We start from the raw sequence: 27,651 nt of genomic DNA on the forward strand, positions 1-27,651 counted from the left end.
CTGACTCAGGATCTCCTGAGGTGGTACCTGGAAATCCGTCTTTTTTTTTTTTTTTTGGTTGAGACAGAGTGTCACACTGTCGCCCAGGCTGGAGTGCAGTGGCACGCTCACGGCTCTCTGTAGCCTTCACCTCCCGGGTTCAAGCGATTCTTCTGCCTCAGCCTCCCGAGTAGCTGGAACTACAGAAAATCTGCATTTTTTAAGCAAGCGCCGCAGACAGGTTGGGAACCACAGCCGGGATTTACACGCCCCTCGTTTACGCCAGCTTCACACCCGCTCACTAGTGCTCGCCCCCGTGCCTGCCATCGCTGCCTCACCCAGGCTCCGCCCTCCGGCCTCATCCGGGATCCGCCCCCTGCCTCATCCAGGCTTCGCCCCCGTCAGTTTCCGGCAGCTTCTCGCGGCTTCGCAAGCCCCTTCCCGTGATGCCCCGCGCCTGGCTGTCGCGGTTGCCGGGCAACGCGCGGTCCATGTCGCGGGCCTCGCTGGGACTCCCTGGGAGATGAGGCCGCGAGGTCTCCCGCCGCTCCTTGTGGTGCTCCTGGGCTGCTGGGCCTCCGTGAGCGCCCAGACCGAGGCCACCCCGGCGGTGACGACAGAGGGCCTCAACTCCACCGAGGCAGCCCTGGCCACCTTCGGAACTTCCCCGTCGACCAGGCCCCCCGGGACTCCCAGGGCTCCAGGGCCCTCCTCGGGCCCCAGGCCTACCCCGGTCACGGACGGTGGGTACCATGTGCCAGCTCCTGGGGTCCACAGTGATCCAACCTCAAGGGGACAGCCCCGGTGAGGACGTAATAATGATAGCTAACTCTTATTGAGCACTTACTGTGTGCAGACACTGCTGAGTGTTACATAAACGTCCATTCTCTAAACAATAACCCTGAGAAGTAGCTGTTACTATCACTGTCAGGTAAATGAGAAAACCGGGTCTCAGAGTTTAAGTGGAACGGTATCAAACCTTTGAAAATACTTGAAGTGGTCCCAGACAGCAGTGATGCAAAGAGCAATAATGAATTCTTGCAGCCCAAGACGAAATTAAGTCGAGACAATGGTGGAAATTAGTGCCTAGGCTGCACTGAACTTTCACTTAAAGAGAGGCCAAAGGTCTATTTTACTAAATGTGACTATGTTAAGACCCTTCTCTGTTGACCTGAATTCTGAAAACCCAGGATTCCTCCTGTGTTGAATTGGAGGTGGAAAGCTATTGAGGGAGGGGTTATGCTCACTTCTTAGGAGTCATATGTACGGATAATTAACATTTTTTTCAGAAAATGATTAATTCTAGAATTACACATTTAGTGGAAATATTTTATAATCTAATTTGACGTTTGGCTGGCGCCGTGGCTCACGCCTGTAATCCCAGCACTTTGGGAGGTCAACTCGGGTGGATTGCTTGAGGTAGGAGTTCAAGATCAGTCTGGTCAAAATGGCGAAACCCAGTCTCTACTAAAAATAGAAAAAATAGCCGGGCATGGTGGTGCATGCCTGTAATCCTAGCTACTCGGGAGGCTGAGGCAGGAGACTCGCTTGAACCCAGGAGGCAGAGGTTGCAGTAATTACCACTGCACTCCAGACTGGGCGACAGAGCAAGACTGTCTCAAAAAAAAAAAAAAAATGACGTGGATGACTTCACTGAATGACTGTGACCCGCTAAGATTGAGTGCAAAACTTTGTGAATATGCCTTTTCCTGAGATGAGAGTTCATAGCAGCCGATTCTTAAAGTGGTTCATGATCTCAAAAAAGTTTTTAAAATTTTCCGATTGTGTGAATTGAGAGTAACCCCAATAGATATGCAGTACTTTTAATCCTTTTTTCATTCTTTTTTTGTTTTTGAGACAAGGTCTTGCTCTGTTACCCAGGCTGGAGTGCAGTGGCGTGATTATATCTCACTTAAGTCTCAATCTGCTGGGCTCAAGGGATCCTTCTGCTTCAGCCTCCAGAGTAGCTGGAACCACAGGCGTGCTCCCCCAGCTTGCTTTTTTAATTTTTTTATTTTTAGTAGAGATGAGATCTCGCTATGTTGTTCAGGCTGATCTCAAACTCCTGGGCTCAAGTGATCCTCCCACCTTGGCCTTCCAAAGTGCTGGGATTACAGGTGTAAACAACTGTGCCCGGCCTATCCCTTCTTAAGAAGATCTTTTCTCAAATTGATTAAGGCTCAGTATTAGTAAGTAAAAAAGTCATCAGCTGAGATCTTGAACTCTAGGACTTAACTTCAGTTACTGAACCTTTATTTCTCCAAAAGCTCTCCTTTCTGAATTACGAGTAATCTGAAAGAAAAAGTACAGAGAAATATATTTGCTATTTTAATATATAAACAGAGCTCTGTTTTATATTTAAATTGTTGATTTGATGAATTAGTAGGGAAGTTAAATCAGTGATAAACTGGGACAGAATAAAGCCAAGTATTCAATGCCTGAAACTCTAAAGTTTTTGGACTGGATTGTCTTTTATTCATGTAAGTACTCCATCTGTTAATGCATTTTCTCTCCAAAATAAAGCTATGCTTGAAACATCATTATTATAGCATGTGTTCAAGGCTGTTTTTCCAGTATAGGGGATGAATTTGTGCTTGTCCTCACACTTTATTTTTTTTTTTTTGGATACAGGGTCTCACTCTGTCACTCAGGCTGGAGTATAGTGGCATGATCACAGCTCACTGCAGCCTGGACCTCCTAGGCTCAGGTGATCTTCCCACCTCAGACTCCCGGGTAGCTGGAACTACAGGTGCTGCATGCCACCATGCCCGGCTAATTTTTTGTAGAGACGGGGTTTCGCCATGTTGCCCAGGCTGGTCTTGAACTCCTGGCCTCAAGTGATTGCCCACCTAGGCCTCCCATAGTGTTAGGATTACAGGCTTGAGCCACTGCACTCTGCCAGTCACCTGTCTTCACCTTTTTAAAGGACCTCTCTTTAGACTTGTGACAGTAATAACTCATTTGTTAACTGTTCACTGTGTGGCAGGCACTGTGCTAAGCATTTCACCTATGATGTATCTCATTTAATCCTTACAACAACCCCATGATGAGGGTACTGTTATCCCCATTTTTCAGGTGGGTAAATTATTTGCCTAATTTTAGGACACACAACTTGTAGATATCGGAGCAGGAGGCTGACTCTGAGTGGAGAACTGGATGGAAAATTGCAGGTGGCTTCAGGCAGTGTTGGTGGAGAAGAGTGATAACCCTTCATCTTGAATCTGGGCTCTGTTCATTAGTACCCTGCTCTACAAGCCAGGTGTGCAGATGCGATAGGAGGCAAGAACAGCTGAGTGCTGCTTAGACCTGACAGGGGCTCAAAAGCTACTTGGTGGATGATTAAGTACACTTGCATCCTGGGTAGAAACCTTTTTCCTAAGTGGAGTTATTAAACACTATTGCTTCGTCCTTAGTAGTCTTATAGCTGCCTATAAGGGCTTTAAGTTTTGAAAACAAAGCAAGATAGTAATTTTAAACATACAGGGAACCTAAAGCACTTTTTATTTTTTACATTAGCGTGTGTAAGTTGTGTCATTTTACTAAGCACATAGAAGAGTTCTCAACTAGAGAGAAGCACTGTAAACTTTAGGGGGAAAACTTTTGTGTCTTAGACTAAGAAATCATGGCATATTAACAAAACCTTCCCCTTCACCTCACACATTTTTTTTGCAGAGTGCATTATACCTTTTACGGGGTACTATTTTTTTTTTCTTTTAATCGCCCAGGCTGGAATGCAGTGGCACAGTCTCAGCTCACTGCAACCTCCACCTCCCAGGTTCAAGCGATTCTCCTGCCTCAGCCTCCCAAGTAGCTGGGATTACAGCCGCGCACCACCATGCCTGGCTAATTTTTTTGGTATTTTTAGTAGAGATGGGGTTTTACCACATTGGCCAGGCTGGTCTCGAACTCCTAACCTCAGGGGATCCACTCTTCTCAGCCTTCCAGAGTGCTAGGATACAGGCGTGAGCTATGGGATACATTTTTCTTTCCTCTTTTTCTTTCTTTTTTTTTTTTTTTTTTTGAGATGGAATCTTGCCCTGTCACCCAGGCTGGAGTGCAGTGGCACGATCTCGGCTCACTGCAACCTCTGCCTCCTGGGTTCAGGCGATTCTTCTGCCTCAGCCTCCTGAGTAGCTGGGACTATGGGTGTGTGCCACCATGCCCGACTAATGTTTGTATTTTCAGTAGAGACGGGGTTTTACCATGTCGGCCAGGCTGGTCTGGACCTCCTGACCTCGTGATCCACCTGCCTCAGCCTCCCAAAGTGTTGGGATTACAGGCGTGAGCCACTGCATCCGGCCGCTGTGGGGTACATTTTTCTAAAGCTCCTTTTTGTCGTGAAATAATTCATACGTACAAATAAGAATGTTGGGTGGACACTAGCAGCATTTGCTTCAGATTCCTTTTTTGTTATTTTTGTTTTTTGGCTTGAGATCTTTTTTTTTTTTTTTTTTGAGATGGAGTCTCACTCTGTCATCCAGGCCGGAGTGCAGTGGTGTGATCTCAGTTTACTGCAACCTCTGCCTTCTGGGTTCAAACGATTCTCCTGCCTCAGCCTCCCTGAGTAGCTGGGATTACAGGCGCCCACCACCATACCTGGCTAATTTTTGAATTTTTTTTTTGAGATGGAGTCTTGCTCTGTCGCCCAGGCTGGAGTGCAGTGATGTGATCTCGGCTCACTGCAAACCCCGCCTCCTGGGTTCACGCCATTCTCCCGCCTCAGCCTCCCCAGTAGCTGGGACTACAGGTGCCCGCCACCACACCCAGCTAGTTTTTGTATTGTTAGTAGAGACGGGGTTTCACCATGTTAGCCAGGATGGTCTCAATCTCCTGACCTTGTGATCCGCCTGCCTTGGCCTCCCAAAGTGCTGGGATTACAGGTGTGAACCACTGCGCCCGGCCTAATTTTTGTATTTGTAATAGAGACAGGGTTTAACCATGTTGGCCAGGGCAGTCTCAAACTCCTGACCTCAAGTGATCTGCCCGCCTCCCAAAGTGCAGGAATTACAAATGTGAACCACTGTGCCTGGTTTGAAATCTTCTTTTGAAAAAGAAAACGTTACAGATAAGATTGAAGGTTGATCTTACTTCTTCCCTTCCAGCAATAATTGCAACTATAAATTCATTCTCTATTTTTTAAAAGGGTTTTCTTGTCCTTATTTGACAGAATAAAATAGAGAATTAAAAATCCAGATAATCATCTTTGTTACAAAGCGGCAAAGAAAAATCATCCTTATTAATGATTAAAAGTTGACCAGGAGTGGTGGCTTACACCTGTAATCCCAGCACTTTGGGTGGCTAAGGCTGGCAGATCACTTGAGGTCAGGAGTTCGAGACCAGCCTGGCCAACATGGTGAAACCCCGTCTCTACTAAAAATACAAAAAAAAAAAAAAAAAAAAAGTTGGGCATGGTAGTGCATGCCTGTAATCCCAGCTACTCAGGAGGCTGAGGCAGGATAATAGCTTGAACCCAGGAGGTGGAGGTTGCAGTGAGCCAAGATTGCACCATTGCACTCCAGCCTGGGCAACAAGAGCCGAAACGCCTTTAAAAAATAAATAAATAAATAAAATAATTAAAAGTTGTGAGGTGGGGGAGATTCCTACCCCGCCCTCATACCTTATTGTCTAAATAACCAAAGACATTCTGAGCACCTGAGCTGGTATGATTCTTGGCTAAGGGTCTGTGAATATGAGTTCAGCTTTAAAGCAGCAGGTTATACGTGAAGAGGGGGCAAGATTGAAAAGTCTCTTTCCTGAAGGTTTAAGTGGGCCCTTCCTCTGAATCATAATCTCCAGAGAAGGGGCTTAAGGACTTTGGAGTTTTAAACTGGTGGTTCTTATGATCAGGCAAATGGTTTAGGGGTGCTTGTTCTTAAACTTGTCTAATTATAAGCATCACCTGGAAAGTTTCTGAAAACTGCAAATGCCTGGGTTTCATATTCAGCTTACCAAATCAGCATCTCTGTAGGCAAAGCACTAACAGAACTTTCCAAGCGAGTCAGATCATTAGCCACTTTGGGGAAACCTCTGATTGTGGGATGCTCAAACTGAGTCATTTCCACTTCACAAATTTCCTCCAAAGTGCAATAGGAAAAATAAAATGGACCTTTTTTATGAAATTGACTTATGGTACACTGTGGTGGCAGGGGGCAGTCACCACCTGCTGATGGTGATGTTCTGGATCCTACCCCTCTTTTTTCTGCAGTTGCTGCTCTCTGTGTCTGTGACTTATCCCCAGCACAGTGTGACGTCAACTGCTGCTGTGATCCCGACTGCAGCTCCGTGGATTTCAGTGTCTTTTCTGCCTGCTCAGTTCCAGTTGTCACGTAAGTTTACGTATGACACATGCAATTTTGAAAAAATTTGACCAGGATAATACAATTTGGAGAAAGGGAAAACTTTCCCAGGCTTAAAAACCCAAACCTGATTTCCAGTGTTTTGCATCGTTCTGAAGCCATACCGTCCAAACAAATATGTAAAAAAGTAGCTATCCCTGGCAGGGCGCAGTGGCTCACGCCTGTAATCCCAGCACTTTGGGAGGCTGAGGTGGGTGGATCACGAGGTCAGGAGATTGGGACCATTCTGGCTAACACGGTGAAACCCCGTCTCTACTAAAAATCCAAAAAAATTAGCCGGGTGTGTTGGCGGGCACCTGTGGTCCCAGCTACTCGGGAGGCTGAGGCAGGAGAATGGCGTGAACCCAGGAGGCAGAGCTTGCAGTGAGCGGAGATCGCGCTACTGCACTCTAGCCTGGGCGACAGAGCGAGACTCGGTCTCAAAAAAAAAAAAAAAAGTAGCTATCCCTTATTTGCATTCAGCCAGGTGACTGTGCAGGCAAAAGAGAAGAGAGAATATACATTAAAATAATGTAATGAAACCTCTGTGTTTGAAGATTGAATTACATTTCAATTTGAGTTGTAGACAGTGGTCACATTTTTTGTATCAGTGAATTAGTATAGCCTAGGGTGAAAAGTGCATTTTAATTTCACAGCTTTTGTTGTGGACATAGTATTTGTAACAAAAAATTAGATAAGAAATCTGTACTTTTCTGATATGTAAATCTACCAGGAATTCTCACAGTTCGCATTGTATAGAACAATGAAAAATGACATTTCCAGCTGATTATAAGGTAAATAAATAATCTGTTCTGAATGATCTCTTATAATTGAGGTTTCAAGGCTTCTTTTTTTTTTTTTTTTTTAATGAGATGGAGTCTCGCTCTGTTGCCCAGGCTGGAGTGTAGTGGTGTGATAGTGGCTCACTGCAACCTCCGCCTCCTGGCTTCAAGCAATTCTCCAGTCTCAGCCTCCTGAGTAGCTGGGACTATAGGTGCACGCCACGATGCCTGGCGTATTTTTAGTAGAGGTGGGGTTTCACCATATTGGTCAGGCTGCTCTAGAACTCCTGACCTCAGGTGATCCGCCCTCCTTGGCCTCCCAAAGTGCTGGGATTTCAGGTGTAAGCCAACGCGCCCAGCTTCAAGGCTTTTTGAAAAACTAGCAGCACTTAGAAGAGGCTCATTAATTCAGGATGGGACCAACTTAGTATTCAGAGATAGCTAATTTAAATTTAGCCTTATAGCAAGTTTTAGCAATTGATACTTGATAGGTGAACCCTTTTAAGAAGTACAATGGGTTTTTCCTGTGAGAAACTATTTTATTGACCAATGGGATTTTGAGCCTATTTCTAGTATTGTAAAAATGCTCAGAGAACAGGGCAATGTAGTCAGATTAATTTTCTGGCTACCTGGCCTGTAGCATGTTTCAGTATTTGTTGAAAGTCATTCTGTTTTCCTCCCTTTAGTAAATACAGGAGCCTGAAAATGACATTTTTGCTCCAACTTGGGGCTATTTTTTTTTTTTTTTTTGAGACAGAGTCTTGCTCTGTTGCCCAGGCTGGAGTGCAGTGCCTCCATCTCGGCTCACGGCAACCTCTGCCTGCTGGGTTCAAGCAATTTTCCTGCCTCAGCCTCCCAACGAGCTGGGACTACAGGCGTGTGCCACCATGCCCAGCTAATTTTTTGTATTTTTAGTAGAGACAGGGTTTCACCGTGTTAGCCAGGCTGGTCTCAAACTTCTGACCTCGTGATCCGCCCACCTCGGCCTCCCAAAGTGTTGGGATTACAGGCGTGAGCCACTGCGCCTAGCCTGGAAGATCTCTTTTCTCCTTAACCATTAGTACCTAGTAGAGCTCCTGCCACATAGTGGGCCCTCATTAAGAATAAGTTGAATTGGCTGGGCATGGTGTCTCACGCCTGTAATCCCAGCACTTTGGGAGGCTGAGGCATGTGGATCACTTGAGGTCAGGAGTTCGAGACCAGCCTGGCCAAGATAGTGAAACCCCATCTCTACTAAAAATACAAAAATTAGCTGGGCGTGGTGGTGGGTGCCTGTAATCCCAGCTACTCAGGGGGCTGAGGTGGGAGAATCGCTTGAACCTGGGAGGCAGAGGTTGCAGGAGCCAAGATCGCACCATTGCACTCTAGCCTGGGCAACAAGAGCAAAACTCCATCAAAAAAAAATTAAATAATAATAATGAGTTGAATGGATGAATGAATTTCTCCCTTCCACCTCTAACTGATTTCCTAGTGTCCCTTGTTGACTTCCTCTACCATTAGTCTTTTAGGCCGACACCAGGCCAAAAACCTGGAGGCTCCCCTGACCCTTGCCTCTTCCTTTCCTTTTCTTGTCTCAGCAGTCTTTCCTTTCTCCCATCCTTTCTTGAGCACCTCCTGAATGCCAGCACCAGGGACGTAAAGATGAGTTAGGCACTCTCCTGCCTTCAAAGAGCTTACCGTCGAGTAAGGGAGACAGAGGAGTGGATGGCAGTTTCTACATCAAGCACGATGAGAAGGCAGAGGAATGGCATCTAACTCAGCCCCACTAAGGAATGCTCCCCAGAAAACAGGAGCTGAGCTGGGTCCTGAAGGACACGTGGAAGATGGTCAGCATGGACTGAGGGGAAGGGCATTCCAGGCAGAGGGAACTGCGTGGACAGAGATGGGGGGATGCGGGATGGCCTGCTTAACTGCAGGTAACTCAGTGTGGCCAGAAGAGGGGTGGGGTGAGAGGAGTGTAGGAAAGAGATCAGGGGTCAGGTCCCCAGGGGCCTTGTGTATATGCTAAGGGGTTTGGACTCTGTCCTGAAGTCCACAGGGCCTGGGTTGTAAGAGGATCAGATTCCCATCTTATGTAATTCTGCAGCATCATATGCAGTGGATCACAAGGCCAAGCCTGGTGGCAGAGAACCAAGTAAAAAGCTATTGCAGATGCGGATTAACGGTTTCCCTCGCCATCCTCCCCAAAAGCTGTGACAGTGGGGCTAGGGAGAAGTATCTAGATCTGATGATGATACTGAAATACTGCACAGGATTGGGGAGGTGGCTGACTGGAGGGGAGTAAGGAATCCCATTCTGTGGAGCCTTCCATCACTCTAGCCCTCGTGGTCGTCCATCCCTGCTCCTGCTTTATGAGCTCACACCTCATCCTGTCAAGCACTCACTAAAAGACCTTCAGAAGTTCTCATTATCTATAGGCTTCTTAGCCTGGATTCAGATTCATTCCCACCTTCTTTCAGAGCCTATCACCTGCTACCAGCCATCTCAAATCCACTGCAGCCCAACCTTGGTACTCAGAGTTTCCCAAAGACCATGAGTCGTTACCCAGCCTTGGCCATTGCCGTTCTTGCACTTGGATTTGCTTCCCATTCCTACTGTCTGTCTGATTTCTACTTATCCTTTAAGGCCCAGTAAAAACTGAATGATAATATCCAGTCTTGGCAAGGGTACAGGGAAATAGGCACTCTTACTACAGTGTTGGTGAGAATGTATATTGTGCCCTTCTAGAGGGCAATCTGGGAGTGTGTCTCAGAAGCTTTAAATAATGTTACCTGCCTTTTGGTTTAGCAGTTCCAGTTCAGGAAACATATCCTAAGGAAACAACTGGAGACAGTCATAAAGATGTATGTATAAGGATGTCATTATAGCATTACATATAATTGGGGAAAATTAGAAACCTAAACCTAAACCAACAATCATAGCTCGCTGTAACCTTGCTCCTGGGCTCAAGCAGTCCTCCTACCTCAGCCTCCCAAGTAGTTAGAACTATAGGCATCTGCCAGCATGCTGGGCTAATTTTTTCTTTGTTTTCTGTAGAGATAGGGGTCTGTGTTGCCCAGGCTGGTCTTGAACTCCTGGCCTCAAGTGATCCTCCCCAGCCTCCCAAAATGCTGGGATTACAGGCATGAGCCACGGTGCTTGGGCTGTACCATATCCATATCTATATTGGTTAAACAAATTGGGGTATTAATAGGCTGGTATACGATGATGAAGCCACTTATAATATTGTAAGTGCATATTAGGCATTATATATTAAGTGAGAAAAGCCTTAAAGCAGTATGTAGAATATGGTCCCATTTTTATTATGACTATCTCTATACTATTATCTGTCTGTCCAGCTGTCTATTTTTTTTTTTTTTAGAGACAAAATCTCACTTTGTGGCCCAGGCTGGTCTTGAACTCCTGGCTTCAAGTGATCCTCCTGCCATGGCCTCCCAAAGTACTGGCATTGTAGGCGTGAGCCACTGTGCCCAGCCTCTATGTTTTTTTGAGATAGGTCTTGCTCTGTCACCCAGGCTGGAGTGCAGTGACACGATCATAGCTCACTGTAACCTTGCTCCTGGGCTCAAGCAGTCCTCCTACCTCAGCCTCCCAAGTAGTTAGTACTACAGGCATCTGCCAGCATGCCGGACTAATTTTTTCTTTGTTTTTTGTAGAGATAGGGGTCTGTGTTGCCCAGGCTGGACTTGAACTCCTGGCCTCGAACTCCTGGCCTCAAGTGATCCTCCTCAGCCTCCCAAAATGCTGGGATTACAGGCATGAGCCGTGGTGCTTGGCCTGTATCTGTATCTATAGCAAATTGATTGGGATTTGTCAAATCTGGGATTGGTTGAAGACTTAACTCATAACTTCTTTTTTTTTTTTTTTTTTTTGGAGAGAGAGTCTCACTCTGTCGCCCAGGCTGGAGTGCAGTGGCACGATCTTGGCTCACTGCAACCTCCCAGGTTCAAGCAATACTCCTGCCTCAGTCTCCCCAGCAGCTGGAACTACAGGCACATGCCACCACGCCTGGCTAATTTATTTTTGTATTTTTAGTAGAGACAGGGTTTCGCCATGTTGGCCAGGCTGGTCTTGAATGCCTGACCTGAGGTGATCCGCTCACCTCGGCCTCCCAAAGTGCTGGGATTACAGGCATGATCCACTGTGCCTGGTCCTGTACCGTAGCTTGTAAGCACTAAACCTTCCAGATGACTGATCTTAGGTGATCCACCCGCCTCGGCCTCCCAAAGTGCTGGGATTAGAGGCATGAGCCACTGTGCCTGGCCCTGTACCATAACTTCTAAGCATTAAACCTTCCAGATGACTCCACATTTTCTTATTCTCACAGTCCTTTGAAGACAGCTTTATTCTAAAGACAAGGAATTTGGATCTATTCTGGGTACTTTTAAACAATCTGAAGGTCTGCAAAATTTTATCTAATTGATGCTATTGGAGTTTATAAAGTTCACTGACATAAAAATTATACCCTGATCTACGTTCTTGACAAGATTTCCTTAAAGGTTATTCTACTTGTCTCAATTTTGTTTTTTTTCTGTTAGAGGAAAAAGTTTTAAATGCCAAGCTTTTTCTTTTTTGAAAAGAGATGAGGATCTCACTATGTTGCCAGACTGGCCTCGAACTCCTAACCTCAAGTGAGCCTCGCATCTTAACCTCCTGAGTAGTTGGTAATACAGGTGCATGCTACTGTGACTGGCCCAAATACAAAATATTTCAACACAGAATAAACTAAATAAAAATGGATTCAGCCAGGTGTGGTGACTCATGCCTGTAATCCCAGCAATTTGGGAGGCTGAGGCAGGTGGATCATCTGAGGTAAGGAGTTTGAGACCAGCCTGGCCAACATGGTGAAACCCTGTCTCTAATAAAAATACAAAAATTAGCCAGGCATGGCAGTGCACACCTGTAGTCCCAACTACTCGGGAGGCTGAGGCAGGAGAATCACTTGAACCTGGGATGCAGAGTTTGCAGTGAGCTGAGATCGTGCCACTGCACTCCAGCCTGGGAGAGTGAGACTACATCTCAAAAAAAAGGATTCAATTTTTTTTTTTTTTTTGAGATGGAGTCTCACTCTGTCACCAGGCTTGAGTGCAGTGGCGCGATCTCGGGTCACTGCAACCTCTGCCTCTTGGGTTCAAGCGATGTTCGTGCCTCAGCCTCCCTAGTAGCTGGGATTACAGGCACCCACCACCACGCCCAGCTAATTTTTGTATTTTTAGTGGAGATGGGGTTTTACCATCTTGGCCAGGCTGGTCTCGATCTCCTGACCTTGTGATCCGCCTACCTCGGCCTCCCAAAGTGCTGGGATTACAGGTGTGAGCCACCGTGCCCAGCCGGATTCAATTCTAATGTCATGCTTTCTTTTTTCTTTCTTTTCTTTTTTTTTTTTTGTGAGACAGAGTCTTGCTCTGTTGCCCGGGCTAGAGTGCAGTGGCGTGATCTTGGCTCACTGCCAGCTCTGCCTCCTGGGTTCATGCCATTCTCCTGCCTCAGCCTCCCAAGTAGCTGGGACGTCATGCTTTCATAAATATCCTCCACGTAACTGTTAACATAGTACAGTACAAGCATCTGACAGTTTTAAAATAATTTTGCTAAGATTGTGTGCTTATGTCTTGTAACTTTGTATTATTATTTTTTTAATTTTCAGGGGCGACAGCCAGTTTTGTAGTCAAAAAGCAGTCATCTATTCATTGAATTTTACAGCAAACCCACCTCAAAGAGTATTTGAACTTGTTGACCAGATTAATCCATCTATTTTCTGCATTCATATTACAAACTGTAAGTATTTGACATTGATATATTTTGTGAAGCTCTGGAAAATTTTTCTCAAAGTTATGGAAAAATGTCTCAGATTTATTTTATGATTATGATTATGGTTTTTTTGAGACAGAGTCTTGCTCTGTCATGCAGGCTGGCGTGCAGTGGCGCAATCTCGGCTCACTGCAACCTCCACCTCCCAGATTCAAGTGATTCTCCTGCCTCAGCCTACTGAGTAGCTGGGATTACAGGTGCCTGCCACCATGCCTGGATAATTTTTGTGTGTGCGTGTTTTTTTTTTTTTTTTTTTTTTTTGAGACGGAGTTTCGCTCTTGTTGCCCAGGCTGGAGTGCAACGGCTCGATCTCGGCTCATCACAAATCCTCCGCCTCTTGGGTTCAAGTGAGTCTCCTGCCTCAGCCTCCCAAGTAGCTGGGATTACAGGCATGGGCCACCATGCCTGGCCAGTTTTGTATTTTTAGTAGAGGCGGGGCTTCTCCATGTTGGTCAGGCTGGTCTCGAACTCCCGACCTCAGGTGATCCACCTGCCTTGGCCTCCCAACGTGCTGGGATTACAGGTGTGAGCCACTGTGCCCAGCCCTATTATTACTATTTTTTCTTTCTTTCTTTTTTTTTTTTTGAGGCAGAGTCTCACTCTGTTGCCCAGGTTGGAAAGCAGTGGCACGTTCTCAGCTCACTGCAACCTCTGCCTCCCGGGTTCAAGTGATTCTCCTGCTTCAGCCTCCCGAGTAGCTGAGATTACAGGTACCTGCCACCTGCCACCACACACCCAGCTAATTTTTTATTTTTAGTAGAGACAGGGTTTCACCATGTTGGCGAGGCTGGTCTCAAACTCCTGACCTTAAATGATCCTCCTGCCTCGGCCTCTCAAAATGCCGAGATTACAGGTGTGAGCTGCCTTGTCCAGCCCTCAGTTAGATTTAAAGCAATTATTCTATGTTTTGCTATATGTATAGTGTATATCTTTAGAGACCATTTCACAGGTAATAGGAAGTAACTTTATAGACCTGTGGGCATGCACATTTTCTTTAAAAGTAATTATGATTGTGTAGTTGTCTTTCGAAACCGTATACTTATCTCAAAAGTGTTTATAATATGCAGACATACATAGGAATCTAGGTTTCTATATATACATGTGTTTTTTTAACTTTATTTCCTCCTGGTTTAATGGTTGAAAATCAGGCTCAGCTTTGAACATTACCTGTGGTTTCTATTTCCTTTTTTCTTTTATTTTTACTAAGAATATTTGCATGAAAACAGGATCTTTATTTTTATCTGAGCATTTAGCTCAAATATATGTCTAGATCCAAAGTACATGTACATGTAAAATGTTATCAGGATATCAAAGATCAGAGACACGTTTATGCTTTTATTTGTCAAATTCTGTCATATTTTCAGAATATCTTTATAGATTTTGGTTTTGTTGTGATTGAAAACAGGCAGATGCTCTGTGTGATTTGTAATCTGAAGTGATAACTGGCCAGTGACTGTCAGGTTCTCTGTCGTAACACCAGCCCAGTGAACATGCCAGCCTGCTTCCTTCTCTCTCTTCTGTACACAGCACATTTTAGTCCAGGACTTTCACGGTGGCTGTGTGAGAGTAGAAGTCGGATTCTTTCATTCCCATAGCCATCCGGACAGAGCTTCTCCTTACAGGTTGATACAGCAAACTCATCAGTCCAGGGGCTAGAGAAACAGACAGATTATTATTGGCTTCTGTTGTGCTGTTTACTTGCAGGTGCTGCAAACTATTACTTGCCCATTATTAGAAGAAGCAGGCTGAGTCTGGAGGTCCTGTTTGTTTAATAAGCTTTAAAAAATCCTGGGAGAAGTGAATATGGAAAAATACACTATTTTTTTTTTTTTTTTGAGATGGAGTCTCACTGTGTCACCCAGGCTGGAGTGCAGTGGCGCTATCTCAGCTCACTGCAACCTCTGCCTGCTGGGTTTCAGCGATTCTCCTGCCTCAGCCTCCTGAGTATCTGGGATTACAGGTGCACACCACCATGACTGGCTAATTTTTGTATTTTTAGTAGAGACAGGATTTCACCGTGTTGGCCAGGCTGGTCTCAAACTCCTGACCTCAGGCAGTCCGCCCGCCTTGGCCTCCCAAAGTGTTGAGATTACAGGCGTGAGCCCATGCGCCCAGCCAAGACACTATTTGTTTTTTACATCAGCCTTGATGCTATTAAAAACTTTCCAAAACCTTTATATAGGTCATACATATTATACGTATATTTTATACCGATTTAAAATACTGTTTTTTTTAAAAAACAGATAAACCTGCATTATCCTTTATTAATCCAGAAGTACCTGATGAAAACAATTTTGATACATTGATGAAAACATCTGATGGTTTTACATTGAATGCTGAATCATATATTTCCTTCACAACCAAACTGGATATTCCTACTGCTGCTAAATATGAGGTGAGCCTGAACTTGATTGATTCTTTTCATCCCATCACAAATATCTTTCCTTGTAAGTTAATTTTCAAGGTTACCAGGAAAACTGGGTTCCCTGAGACAGAGTTGATATTATAGACTAAAAAACTTAATGTTCATGCCTACAAATCAAAGATCATGAAAATTAAAACTGAATATTTGAAGATGGATTAAAGACTTAAATGTAAGACCTAAAACCATACAAACCCTAGAAGAAAACCCAGGCAATACCATTCAGGACATAGACATGGGCAAAGACGTCATGAGTAAAACAACCAAAAGCAATGGCAACAAAAGCCAAAATTGACAAATGGGATCTAATTAAACTAAAGAGCTTCTGCACAGCAAAAGAAACTATCATCAGAGTGAACATGTGACCTACAGAATGGGAAAAAATTTTTGCAATCTATCCATATGACAAAGGGCTAATATCCAGAATCTACAAGGAACTTAAATAAATTTACAAGAAAAAAACAACCCCATCAAAAAGTGGGTGAAGGATATGAATAGACACTTTTCAAAAGAAGACATTTAAGTGGCTAATGAACCTATGAAAAAAGGCTCATCATCACTGGTCATTAGAGAAATGCAAATCAAAACCGCAATCAGATACCATCTCACGCCAGTTAGAATGACGATTATTAAAAAGTCAGGAAACAACAGGTGCTGGAGAGGATGTGGAGAAATAGGAACGCTTTTACACTGTTGGGTGGGAGTGTAAATTATTTCAACCATTGTGGAAGACAGTGTGGCGATTCCTCAAGGATCTAGAACCTGAAATACCATTTGACCCAGCAATTCCATTACTGAGTATATATCCAAAAGATTATAAATCATTCTATAAAGACACACGCACACGTATGTTTATTGCAGCACTATTCACAATAGCAAAGACTTGGAACCAACCCAAATGTCCATCAGTGATAGACTGGATGAAGAAAATGTGGCACATACACAACATGGAATGCTAAGCAGCCATAAAAAAGGATGAGTTCATGTCCTTTGTAGGGACATGGATGAAGCTGGAAACCGTCATTCTCAGCAAACTAACACGGAACAGAAAACCAAACATCACATGTTCTCACTCATAAGTGGGAGTTGAACAATGAGAACACATGGACACAGGGAGGGGAACATCACACACAGGGGCCTGTCGGAGGGTGGTGGGCTAGGGGAGGGGATAGCATTAGGAGAAACACCTAATGTAGATGATGGGTTGATGAGTGCAGTAAACCACCATGGCACGTGTATATCTATGTAACAAACCTGCATGTTCTGCACCCATTATCCCAGAACTTAAAATATAATAATAAAAATAAAACTGAATATTTGAATTCTGAATAGAGGATTTAAGGTTGTTTATTCTGTGATAAACTTGTATTTTGTCTCTTCAGAGTTCTTTGTTCTCCTCAACCTTAAAAGATGCAGCAAAATGCTTGAGGCATGTTGCTGAGATCATGGAGTAGATTGGTTGGTTGTCTGGTCATCTTCTCAAAATTGTATTTAGTTTTACAGATTTTGGAAGATGTGTGCTGTTTTATGTCTATTCAGTAGTACACCTTTAAATGGGACACATATTAACTGAATGAACCTTAACTCTTTTGGAAGCATCTTTTTAAAAGCAAAGTATAAAAGCAACATGTACTAGTTCTAAAAGTTCAACGTATAGAGGCATATAAGTAAAAGTTGAAAGATCCCTGTATCCATTAATATTCATACTGCAAATCACTTTGAAGAGATTGGTGTGTATTCTTCCTGAATTTTAAATATGTCTATTATAATGTATATATGGTGTTGTATAGAAGTGGGATTTATAGGTATCCACATTGTTCTAGAAAATTCCTTTTTCAGTGATAAATCATGTGCATCTTCCCATGTCAATATAAAATTTACCATTGGGCATTTTCCATGTGCCAGGCACTGTGAAGAGCTTTTCAGGCATTACTTCATGCACCCCCCTGGGAGGGATGCACCATTGTCTCCATTTACCTGATGAGAAAAACTTAGGCACAGGAAAGCAACTTGTCAGAACTAGTGATAGAGCTGCATTGTTGTTGTTGTTGTTTTTTTTTTTTTGAGATGGAGTCTTGCTGTGTCGCCCAGGCTGGAGTGCAGTGGTGTGATCTTGGCTCACTGCAACCTCCGCCTCTCAGGTTCAAGCAATTCTCCCACCTCAGCCTCCCAAGTAGCTGGGATTGCAGGCACCTGCCATCATGATCAGCTAATTTTTGTATTTTTGTAGAGATGGGGTTTCACCATGTTGGCCAGGCTGGTCTTCAGCTAATTTTTGTATTTTTGTAGAGACGGGGTTTCACCATGTTGGCCAGGCTGGTCTTGAACTCCTGACCTCAGGTGATCCGCTCGCCTCGGCCTCCCAAAGTGCTGGGATTACAGATGTGAGCCACTGCACCCAGCCCTAGAGCTGTAGTTTACAAAATATTCTTGGCTGGGCGTGGTGGCTCACGCCTATAATCCCAGCACTTTGGGAGGCCGAGGTGGGCAAATCACTTGAGGTCAGGAGTTCCACACCAGCCTGGACAATATAGTGAAACCCGATGTCTACTAAAAATACAAAAATTAGCTGGGCCTGGTGGTGCATGCCTGTAGTTCCAGCTACTTGGAAGGCTGAGGCATGAGGATCGCTTGAACCCAGGAAGCGGAGGTTGCAGTGAGCTGAGATCATGCCACTGCACTCCAGCCTGGGCAACAGAGCAAGACTCCATCTCAAAAACAAACAAACAAACAAAGCCAAAATATTCTTTTCTGTGTATGTATCTGAGCTGTTCCACTCTTTACAGACATGTTTCCAGTTTTTGCTGTTATCCACAATGAACATTCTCATATACACATACATTGTTGTACACTTCACTGATTAAATCCTTAGGATACATTCCTATAAATGAGTTAGTTTGGTAAAAATGAATGGAAAATTTAAATATTGATACCAGATTGCCCTCCAGAAAAATTGCAGTGCTTTACACTCCCAGCTCCAGTGAGTGGAAGGAGTTGTTTCCCATACTCCTGCTGGCACTAAAGCATTTGGATAAACTTTCAAGTTCGAGAAAATTGGCTATAAGCCTAATAGCTATTAATCTGGGTTTTGAAGATTGGAAAATAATTTTGTGGGGTTTGGTTTTGGGAAAGAAGGCATTCTTTCATAAAACTGATTTATAAAAAATTGATTTTTATGATTTTAATGTATACTTATATGTTATTTAAATAATTAATGCTAGCGAAAAATAATTCTCTCAACCCTGTGTCCAGCCACCTAGTTCCTGTCTGCAGAGGCAGATCGTTATGTCATTGTCTCATCTACCCTTCCAGAGGAATTCCATGACTAAGAAGCCTGCAAATACAGTAACATGCACATACAGAAACACATCCTTTTAAAAATGGTGACACAACTAGATGTGAGCTTCTTGAGGGCAAGGACCACATCTGTTTTTTGCTCATCACTGTGTCCCTGATGCCTGCAGTGCTGCTTGGCACATTGTGGGTGCCCAGTAAGTGTTGAATGAATACTTTAATTACACCATAACGACTGTTGGTTGTTGTGTTTGCAGTATGGGGTTCCTCTGCAGACTTCAGATTCGTTTCTGAGATTTCCTTCGTCCCTGACATCATCTCTGTGCACTGATAATAACCCTGCAGGTAAGAAAGTGGTCATTCTTCTTTCCTTAGACATTTGCTGTTATTATTAGGTTGGTGGAAAAGTAGTTGCGGTTTTTGCCATTAAAAGTAATGACCAAAATCGCAATTATTTTTGCACCAACTTAATACTTTACATTTGTAGTAGTCATAATTAAACAGGCCTCGTAACTAAAAACAGAATCTTCGGGTTAAAAGAGGCCTCAAAGGTCATGTAGTTCAATTTCTCACCCAGGGCCAGTCTTTTCTACCACATGCAGTCACTGCTTGAGCACTTGTAGTGATGGGGAACTGACTACCTGAAAACAGCTCACTCAATTGTTTAACACTTCCAGTTGTTGGAAAGTTCTAAAGCATATCAACAGCTAACCATTATTAAGCACTTATTGTGTGCTGGGTATTGTGTTAAGTGCTTGTATGTGTTTTCCCTTAAATACTCTCTGTAATCCCTTGAGGCCAGGTTAGTGTCTCCATTTTTTAGAGCAGGAAACAGAGATGTACAGTTTCTTGTTCAGGCTCACTCAGGTGGTGGTGGAGCAGGAATGGACGCCATGCAGTTGGCCTGCAGCCTGTGCTCCCCTATGCTCCTCTCCATTCAGGAGCCTCCAAGAGTTTGCAGAATGGCCCCCTAGGCAGTGGAAGGCAGCAGGCTTGGCTCTCCCATCCCCAAGGGGCCTCACTATGAAGAAGCTAAGTAATGGACGATAGGAATGTATTCTGTATTCTGCTGAAAAGACAAATGTATTCTGCTGAAAAGACAATCTTGCACACACAAAGAACAGTGTAAATTAAAACCAAACCAAAGGCTGGGTGTGGCGGCTATGCCTGTAATCCCAGCACTTTGGGAGGCTGAGGTGGGCAGATTGTTTGAGATTAGGAGTTTGAGCCTGGGCAACATAGCGAAACCCTGTCTTTATAAAAAATACAAAAATTAGCCAGACATAGTGGTGCACATCTGTAGTTCCAGCTACTCAGGAGGCTGAGGTAGGAGGATTGCTTGAGCCAGGGAGGTGGAGGCTGCAGTGAGCTGAAATCGCACCACTGCACTCCATCCTGGGTGACAGAACAAGACCCTGTCTCAAAGAAAAAAAAAAAAAGAAAACAAAACCAAAAACAACTCCCCCTCCCCCGCAACAAAACCTAAAAACCAAACTGAGATACCATTTTCCCCTGTCAGATTGGCAAAACTCAAAAAAACTGAAGCTGTGGGGAAATAGGCAGTCCACCTACATAGCTGGTGAGACTGTAAATTGGTACAACCTTGGTGAAGGGCAATTTAGCAATTTGTATCCAGATTAGAAATGAATGTGCTCTTCAACCCAGCTGTTCTACTTCCAGGAGTTGATCCTACAGAAATGCTGGCCAATATGCAAAATAATAGATTGCAGCATTGTTGGTGGTAGCAAAGATGGAGACAACTTAAGTGTTCATTAATAGGGAACTGGTATAATAATTATGCCACATCTATAATACTAATTATCCCCAAGAAAGGAGGAGCTGCTTCATGTAAAGACAGGCCAATCTCCAAGATATATTGTTCAGTAAACAAAATGAGGGGCAGAATAGTGTATATATTGTACATTTGTTTCCAAAAGGGGAAAGAAATAATAATAAAAATATATGTATGTTTTTTACACACATATTTGTTTTTATTTCCATAGAATATTTCTAGAAAGATACACAAGAAGCCTCATGCCAGTTACCTCTGGAGAAGGGGACTGGTGGTAGCTGGGGGGCAGGACAAGAATTGGAGGGGGATTTACTCATTATCTTTTTGTGCTTTTTGAATTTTGAATCTCATGAATGTATTCTTTTTGAAAAATAATTTAAAACATTGTAGGCCAGGCGTACTGGTTCACACCTGTAATCCCAGCACTCTGGGAGGCTGAGGCGAGAGGATCACTTGAGGTGAGGAGTTTGAGACCAGTCTGGGCAACACGGTGAAACCTTGTCTCTACTAAAAAAACAAAACAAAACAAACAACAACAAAATTGTATATCTGTGTTGTAACTTATTTTACAGTTTTACCTAGATTAAAACTTTTTAGTTGCCGTTGGAAAATTGAAAAATTTCTTCTCTTTTGTATTTTTTTTTCCTCGGGAATGTTAATGATTTCTAGCGTTTCTGGTGAACCAGGCTGTTAAGTGCACCAGAAAAATAAATTTAGAACAGTGTGAAGAAATTGAAGCCCTCAGCATGGCTTTTTACAGCAGCCCGGAAATTCTGAGGGTAAGAATTATTTTGAAGTGGAACTTACTCATTAGGTATGTTTCTGTTCTTTCTGCGCTTTTAAAATATGACAAGTACAGAATAATTTCAGTACATGATTGACACTTGAGTTTAAATTTCTCCAGTACTTTTATATCAGTGATTATTGAAATAATCCTTTAAATAATTTTTATTTTTTTATAGATAGCTCATATTTTGCTTTTGTTGATTTTTTTCTTTCATTCATTTTGATGGTAACCAATATCTGTCTCCTGAATAAAAACAAATCTTTACTAATAACTAAAAACTTTAGAAATCATAAAAACATCTTCATGTCTGTGACAGAAATAATCTTATTAGCCCCAAAAAGGGCTCCCTCTCAGAAACAGGCCAGAAAAGAAGAGGAAATCCACTTTCTGGTTGGCAGATGACACAGGCAGTCAGGAAAGAACAGGAAATGGGAAAAGTGGGCACAATGGTGAAGGGGCCCCTTCTCTCTGGTTACAGTGACTGAACCCTAAACTGAAGAAATGAGTGAGGCCACTGGCCCACATGACAGATGAGATGGAGGGTGGCAAGGGAAGAAGACCTTTTTCAATGATTAAAAACCATATGATAGGCTGAGGCAGGAGGATCACTTGAGGCTGGGCAACCAGCCTGGGCAACATAATGAGACCCTGTCCCTACAAAAAAAAAAACAAAAACTTTTGTGTCATGGTTGTGCACACCTGTGGTCCCAGCTACTCAGGAGGCTAAGACAGGAGGATCACTTGAGCCTAAGAGGCTGAGGTTGCAGTGAGCTAAGGTTACAGTGAGCTATGATCGCACTCCAGCCTGGGTGACAGAGTGAGACCTGGTCTCTAACAGAACAGAACAACCCCCCCCGCCAGAAACATACGATTATTGTCAAAGGGGTCCCCTTCCCAATTTCCTTTTTTATGAGGGGTACAGGGGTAGGGTGGTTCATGGCACCATTATTTATCTGGACCTCAGTTTTTAGGATCAAATTTAACCTTTCCCTCTCCCCTCATTTTCTCTCTCCCTCTCTTGTGTAAGTCAGCCATCTAGGCTTGTGAATTCTTCTAGTTAGCTTGAGCTCACAGTTGTCTTGAAGCAATTCCTTGGGCATCCAGGTACAGTTCTCTTTCAGCACAGGTCTCTCCAAACAGGTCTATTTGTCTCCCTCCCCACGTTTCTCAGTGGGCCCTTCAGAAAGAAAGCTGCAGCTCTACTGGGGAGGCAAGAGCTTGTCACTGAGGAGGCTTGGGCCAGAGGCAGGAAGACCAGTTAGGAGGCTGTGGAAATCGCCTGGGCAAGCAATGGTGGCCTTCCAGCAAGGACAGGTGCAGTGAGAGTGACCAGGAGTGCAAGAACTGTGCTTCCCACAGTGCTTATGGCCGTGAGACCATGTGGAAATATACAATAATGACCCTGGAGCATGGAGCCTTCCTGAGACTAGCTTGGTGAGCTTCTACCTGGAGGAAATGAAGATAGAAGGAAAACGCAATGTGACCTCTTTGATTAGGACATAGATTCAAACACATGCAGATGGGGAGTCTTGATCAAGGAAGTTCTCTTTTCTTCTTTGTGAAGCCTTTAATAAGATGAATATACTCTTCAACTCGAGATCTGAAAAAGCAATGAAAATACTTCTTTTTGTTGTACTTAACACAATTTTTTGTGGTTTCTTTTTATCTAGGTACCTGATTCAAGAAAAAAGGTAAGAGTATTTATTTGTTTATTTTTGTAATAGAAAGTAGGATAGTTTATAATACTGTCTTATTTCTGAGCCCTTTTAAATGAATACAGTTACAATTAGAAGGGGACCTTGTTGCTAATAGCAAATACATTTGCCAAAAAGCAAGCAGAAGTGCAATAGGGAAACTCCTTAGTGGGAGTCACACTTCTGGGCTTCCCAGCTGCCTCTGTTGTTGTGGTTTTGTACTCTTCCATGGTTCAGTGACACCACTGTCGTGACCAGCGGTGGGTATGATTGACTTCTGGACATTCAGGCTGTCCCTTGCTCCCTTCTTAGTCTCTTGTTAAGAAAGCTGTCCAGCTCCCAGGATGCTGCCCGTCCAGGGCAGAAGCCATAAGCACTTTGGCCAGTGGGTGTCCATACCGCGTGGGAGGCGTGCCCCGTGGTATACCTTCAGGGCTTTATTTGAGGGTGGGTTCTCTTCAAAGCCTTATAGCCCCAGCCCAGGGTTCTACTTGGTTGTGGTCAGGATGCCAGGGTCTCTTCGTGGCTATGTCAGAAGGAATGTGGATCCCTCACCCCTTATTCTAGGGTTTGCACCCTAGGTCTGCCTGTGAATACAGTCCCCATGGAGGCCTGAGTTGGTGGCTTTGTCATAGTTTCCCACCCTGTGGAACTGGCCAGCCTAGGTTCAAACCTCAGCTTTGCCATTATTTTCTTGTCTGACTGACACCGTGGTCTCCCTTTGTTGAGTGGATGGTAAGCGTCCGTGCAGAGGCGTGGCACAAGGCCAAGTGGGAGAAGCACATGAGGTGCTGGCACGGCATCTGCGCATGGGATGCACTCGGGATGGGGATGCACTGGCTGTGATTGACTTCACTGATGCTCTGCACACAAACATGTTTGAGGGAGATGTTTGAAAGGAAATAGCCATGTGACTTTGGGTCTCACACAATGGTGTGTGAGGCTGGATCCTGTCTTCTGTGAAGGGTGGGAAGACCTATTATGAGGAATGATGGATGTTACTTGTGTTTTCAAACTTGTTTTAGTTATAGAGACCCTTTCTTAAATGCAGTCTGAAGTGGAACCCTCCCTAGAGTGTAACACAGACTGAATGTGGAGCTGTGCTGGTTGGAGCAGGGATGGGGCCTGAAGCCCTCCACCTGCACAGTCTCCTTCTCTCTCCTCTTTGGTCCCAGTGAAGAACCCTAGGGCTCCCAGGAATGCAGTGTGAAAGTCATACAATGGGCTAGCTCTCACCTCCCTCCAACCCCTAGAGAGTGCTTGGATTTTACCACTCAAAACTGGAACTGTCTGTGGGGGCAGCAGCCCTATCAGCCTTGTTCATGATATATCCTTATTTCTAACGCAGCGTCCAGTATGTACTGGGCCCTCAATGAGTTACGCATTTAGTGATGAATGACTAGGAAGGAGGTGGGTCCATTCAGGGTGGGAAGACCTATTATGAGGAATGTGATGGATGTTACTGGAAGGCTTGGAGCAGGTGCCAGGACTGTTCTAAGTGCTGTATGTGTCCGACGTCTTTGAATCCTCTTGGCTGTCCTAGGAGGTAGGTTCAGTTACTGTCACTCTCTGGCAGATGAGTCACAGGAGATGAATGAGCTTGCCCATGGCTGCACAGCTGGGAAGTGGCAGAGCTGGGACAGGGATCTAGGTGGTCTGGCCCCAGGGACCTTATACTTTACCACCATACTGGGCCAGCTCTACTCTGTGAGCCCATGTGACAGGCTTCACACACCTTCCTTCTTTGCATCCTGTGGCCACACAGGACGTGGCAGACTGGGACTTCCAACTTAGGTCTGTGTGACACCAAAGGTTGTGCTCTAAAGGACAAGCATGTAAACTAATAGTAGGAATTTGTTAAAAATTTTCTTAAAAAGCAGATTTTAAGGTTAGAGGATCAGGAATATAGAAATTGGGTCTAATCTCCCCACTAAGTGAAGACTGTTATGGTTGCCTGGAATCATTGTCAGTATCTGTGGAGCCATCAGTGAAAGATTCCAGGGTAGCCCTGTAGTTTCATTGAGTATGCTGGAGTTCTTTACCAGTGTGTGTGTGGTTTGGGAATGGTATGTGGTAGAAGAGGAATCAAGGAAATCAGCACAGCGCTACTGTTTCCTTCTCGTGACAGTTGAGTGAGCTGTCGAGACAAGGGCAGCTCCTGCCATTGACACCAGGACTCTCCAAAGCTCATTGACACTGAATCCTTCGGTTTTTGCCAATTCCATGCACACACCATGGAAGTGGCTCCAGCAGAGGCTGGTATGGCAGGCTATGCTCTTTCTTGGAACCCGGTGTCATTGCTGAATCGGGGGCCACTATGCTCAGAGTAAGGAACTCGGGGTTGCCCTTGTGTTAAACAAGAGCTAATTGAATCACAGCCTAGGACCCCCTCCATGCTGAAACCCCTTGGTGCGGCATGTTATGCAGAGGGCCTCACAGTGACTAGCATTGCCCTTCTGCCATTCTCGTCACATGACAGCTCACGTCTTTGTTACTGAGTCATGTCACTTTCTTCTATGAAAGGTTTTGACTCGCAGGTCTTCTTGGTCATGGGAGCAGACACATAAGGACTGCTTATTTATCTCTAAAATAACTGCTTAAATACTTGGTCATTTTGAATTATAAACAGCATGGTGCATGATTGAGTGCAAGTTCAAAGTGGTATAAACAACTGTTAATAGATACATGAGGCTCCTTCCTCAACAGTGGTTTCTAAGAATTGAAGTTTAGAGCAAATGACAGATTCATCGTATAGTACGAGGAGGCTCAGCTACCTTTAGAGGATGGCTTGATGCCTTGTTACTCTGCTTGTGGTGGCCATGAATGCAAAATGTCCTTTAATAGCACTGGGATAAGCAGGGCTTCCCTGGTGCTGCTGAAAACGTTTGTCTGTGTCTGTTTTTTGTTGCTCATAATCCCACCACCCAGAGAAACCACTGTGTATGTGTGTGTGTGTGTGTATGTGTATGTGAGCGTGCTTGCGCTTGTATAGAAGTTGTGTATAAATTGGGTCAAATGAATATTCGGGGGTGTGTGGGGGCTTAAGGATATATATCCTGGGACTGCATGTGAATGTGCATGTGTGGGTATGGAGTGTGTAGGAGTTGTGTTTTGGAGGTGAGGATATATATGTGTGCTTGACAGTGTGATGGAGTTTTGTGTGTATTTGAGATATATACCATAAAACTCACCATTTTAAAGTATACAATTCTGTGGTTTTTGTATAGTCACAGGTTGTGAAACCATCACCACTAATTCCGGAACATTTCCATCACCCCAAAAAGGAGCCTTGTGTTAGCAGTCACTCCTCATTCTTCCCCAGCTCTGTCCCCCATCCCCTGGCAACCACCGATCTACTTTTCGTCTCTATGGCTTTGCCTGTTTGGACATTCCGTATAAATGGAATTAGAACTGTGGCCTTTTGTGTCTGGCTTCCATGACTTAGCATGTTTTTAAGATTCATCTGTACTGTGGCATGTATTAGTACTATTTTTAGGGATGAGTCATATGCCTTTGTAAGGCTAGACTTTGTATTTATCCATTCATCAGTTGATGGACATTTAGGTGGTTTTTGGTTTTAGGTGGGTTTAGGTGGCTATTATGATAGTGCAGCCGTGAACATTTGTGTACAAGTTTTTGTGTAAACTTTATGTTTTCAGAGGTAACTACTTTTAAAGTTTTGGTTATATCCTCTCAAGTATTTTCTTTGTGAATGTATATATGTTTATTACTTTTGCAAATGTGGATCATAGTATATACACTGTTGTGTAGCATGCGTCCCCCTACTTGGCCATATATCAGGGGAGGTTTCTTTCCAGTTGGTTGGTTATTTTAGCCCATCCTCCCTGGGTAGAGTGTCTTCAACACTCCAGGTCTTCACTCTGCAGGTCCCTATCACTGTTCAGTCCATCGTCATTCAGTCTCTAAATAAAACGCTCACCCGACGGGAGGACACTGATGTGCTGCAGCCGACTCTCGTCAACGCTGGACACTTTAGCCTTTGCGTGAATGTTGTTCTTGAGGTAGGTGCCGAATTTGGCTTTGAGAGCTTGTCTGTGGCAGACTTAAGCCTCCTGTCGCGCCGGGGTAACTGGACGCCCTCCGAGGATGCTCTGTCCTGGCCCATGGTGTGGCTTTTCTTGGCTCAGCTGCCTGCTTGTCTTTCTGCTGTCTCATCAAAGGACACCTCTTGTCTCCACAAACTTAGTGACTTGCCGGAATACATCAAAATATTTTTGTTGTTGCTGTTTTTGTTTTAACATGTTTCCTCTGCAGAGATAGGCTTATTGCATTCTGCTTGGACCAGCTTATGTGGAACTTCTGTAATTGGGCAGAGTGGCTCAGATGACCCTGTCTGCTAGGGGTGGTGCTGAGGGAACACCTCTCATAATCCAACTGGACAGCAGAGCAAGGCTTCAACACATGGAGAAACAGGGAAAGATTTGCTATCTATGGGTGTTTTCAGTTATTCATACAGCTTCTGAAATGTAATGGAACAGGTATATTTGGAGTATCATTTTGTTTTTAGGTAAAGTACAGCCTCACATACACAGATGCAGGTGAAGTCACCAAAGCTGATCTCTCATTCCTTCTGGGGACAGTTAGCAGCATAGTGGTCCCATTGCAGCAAAAGTTTGAAATTCATTTTCTTCAGGTAAGGTTGATCAATTTTGCATAAGTATTTAATTGCCAAGTTAAAAAGAAATAATGACTTCTCAGTGGATAAAACTGAATTTCTAAGTATTACATCCAAGCCTT

At 44.1% G+C, this 27,651-nt stretch overlaps 1 protein-coding gene across 11 annotated transcripts in view; it reads left to right on the forward strand.

The window, feature by feature from the left end:
* The first annotated feature begins 367 nt into the window (after positions 1–367).
* The window catches only part of TCTN1 (tectonic family member 1), a 58,998-nt gene continuing 31,714 nt past the window's right edge, over positions 368–27,651 (forward strand). For 8 of the 11 annotated variants that reach the window (XR_010129417.1, XR_010129421.1, XR_010129418.1 and 5 more), the window contains exons 1-9: positions 385–722; positions 6,185–6,305; positions 12,741–12,871; positions 15,148–15,299; positions 18,878–18,965; positions 21,082–21,191; positions 22,870–22,890; positions 26,781–26,915; positions 27,422–27,547. Coding sequence is in view for 6 of the 11 variants with exons in the window: in XM_055359036.2 (XP_055215011.1) it covers positions 503–722; positions 6,185–6,305; positions 12,741–12,871; positions 15,148–15,299; positions 18,878–18,965; positions 21,082–21,191; positions 22,870–22,890; positions 26,781–26,915; positions 27,422–27,547 (1,104 nt within the window). In the remaining 5 variants the exon portion in view is untranslated. Of the gene's footprint in view, positions 723–6,184; positions 6,306–12,740; positions 12,872–15,147; positions 15,300–18,877; positions 18,966–21,081; positions 21,192–22,869; positions 22,891–26,780; positions 26,916–27,421; positions 27,548–27,651 lie in introns of all 11 variants that reach the window. The other 3 variants (XM_019038643.4, XM_063694325.1, XM_055359039.2) reach the window with 2 other exon arrangements.

The sequence above is a fragment of the Gorilla gorilla genome, chromosome 10 (assembly GCF_029281585.2).
Source record: "Gorilla gorilla gorilla isolate KB3781 chromosome 10, NHGRI_mGorGor1-v2.1_pri, whole genome shotgun sequence".
In the NCBI taxonomy this organism is placed as follows: Eukaryota; Metazoa; Chordata; class Mammalia; order Primates; family Hominidae; genus Gorilla; species Gorilla gorilla.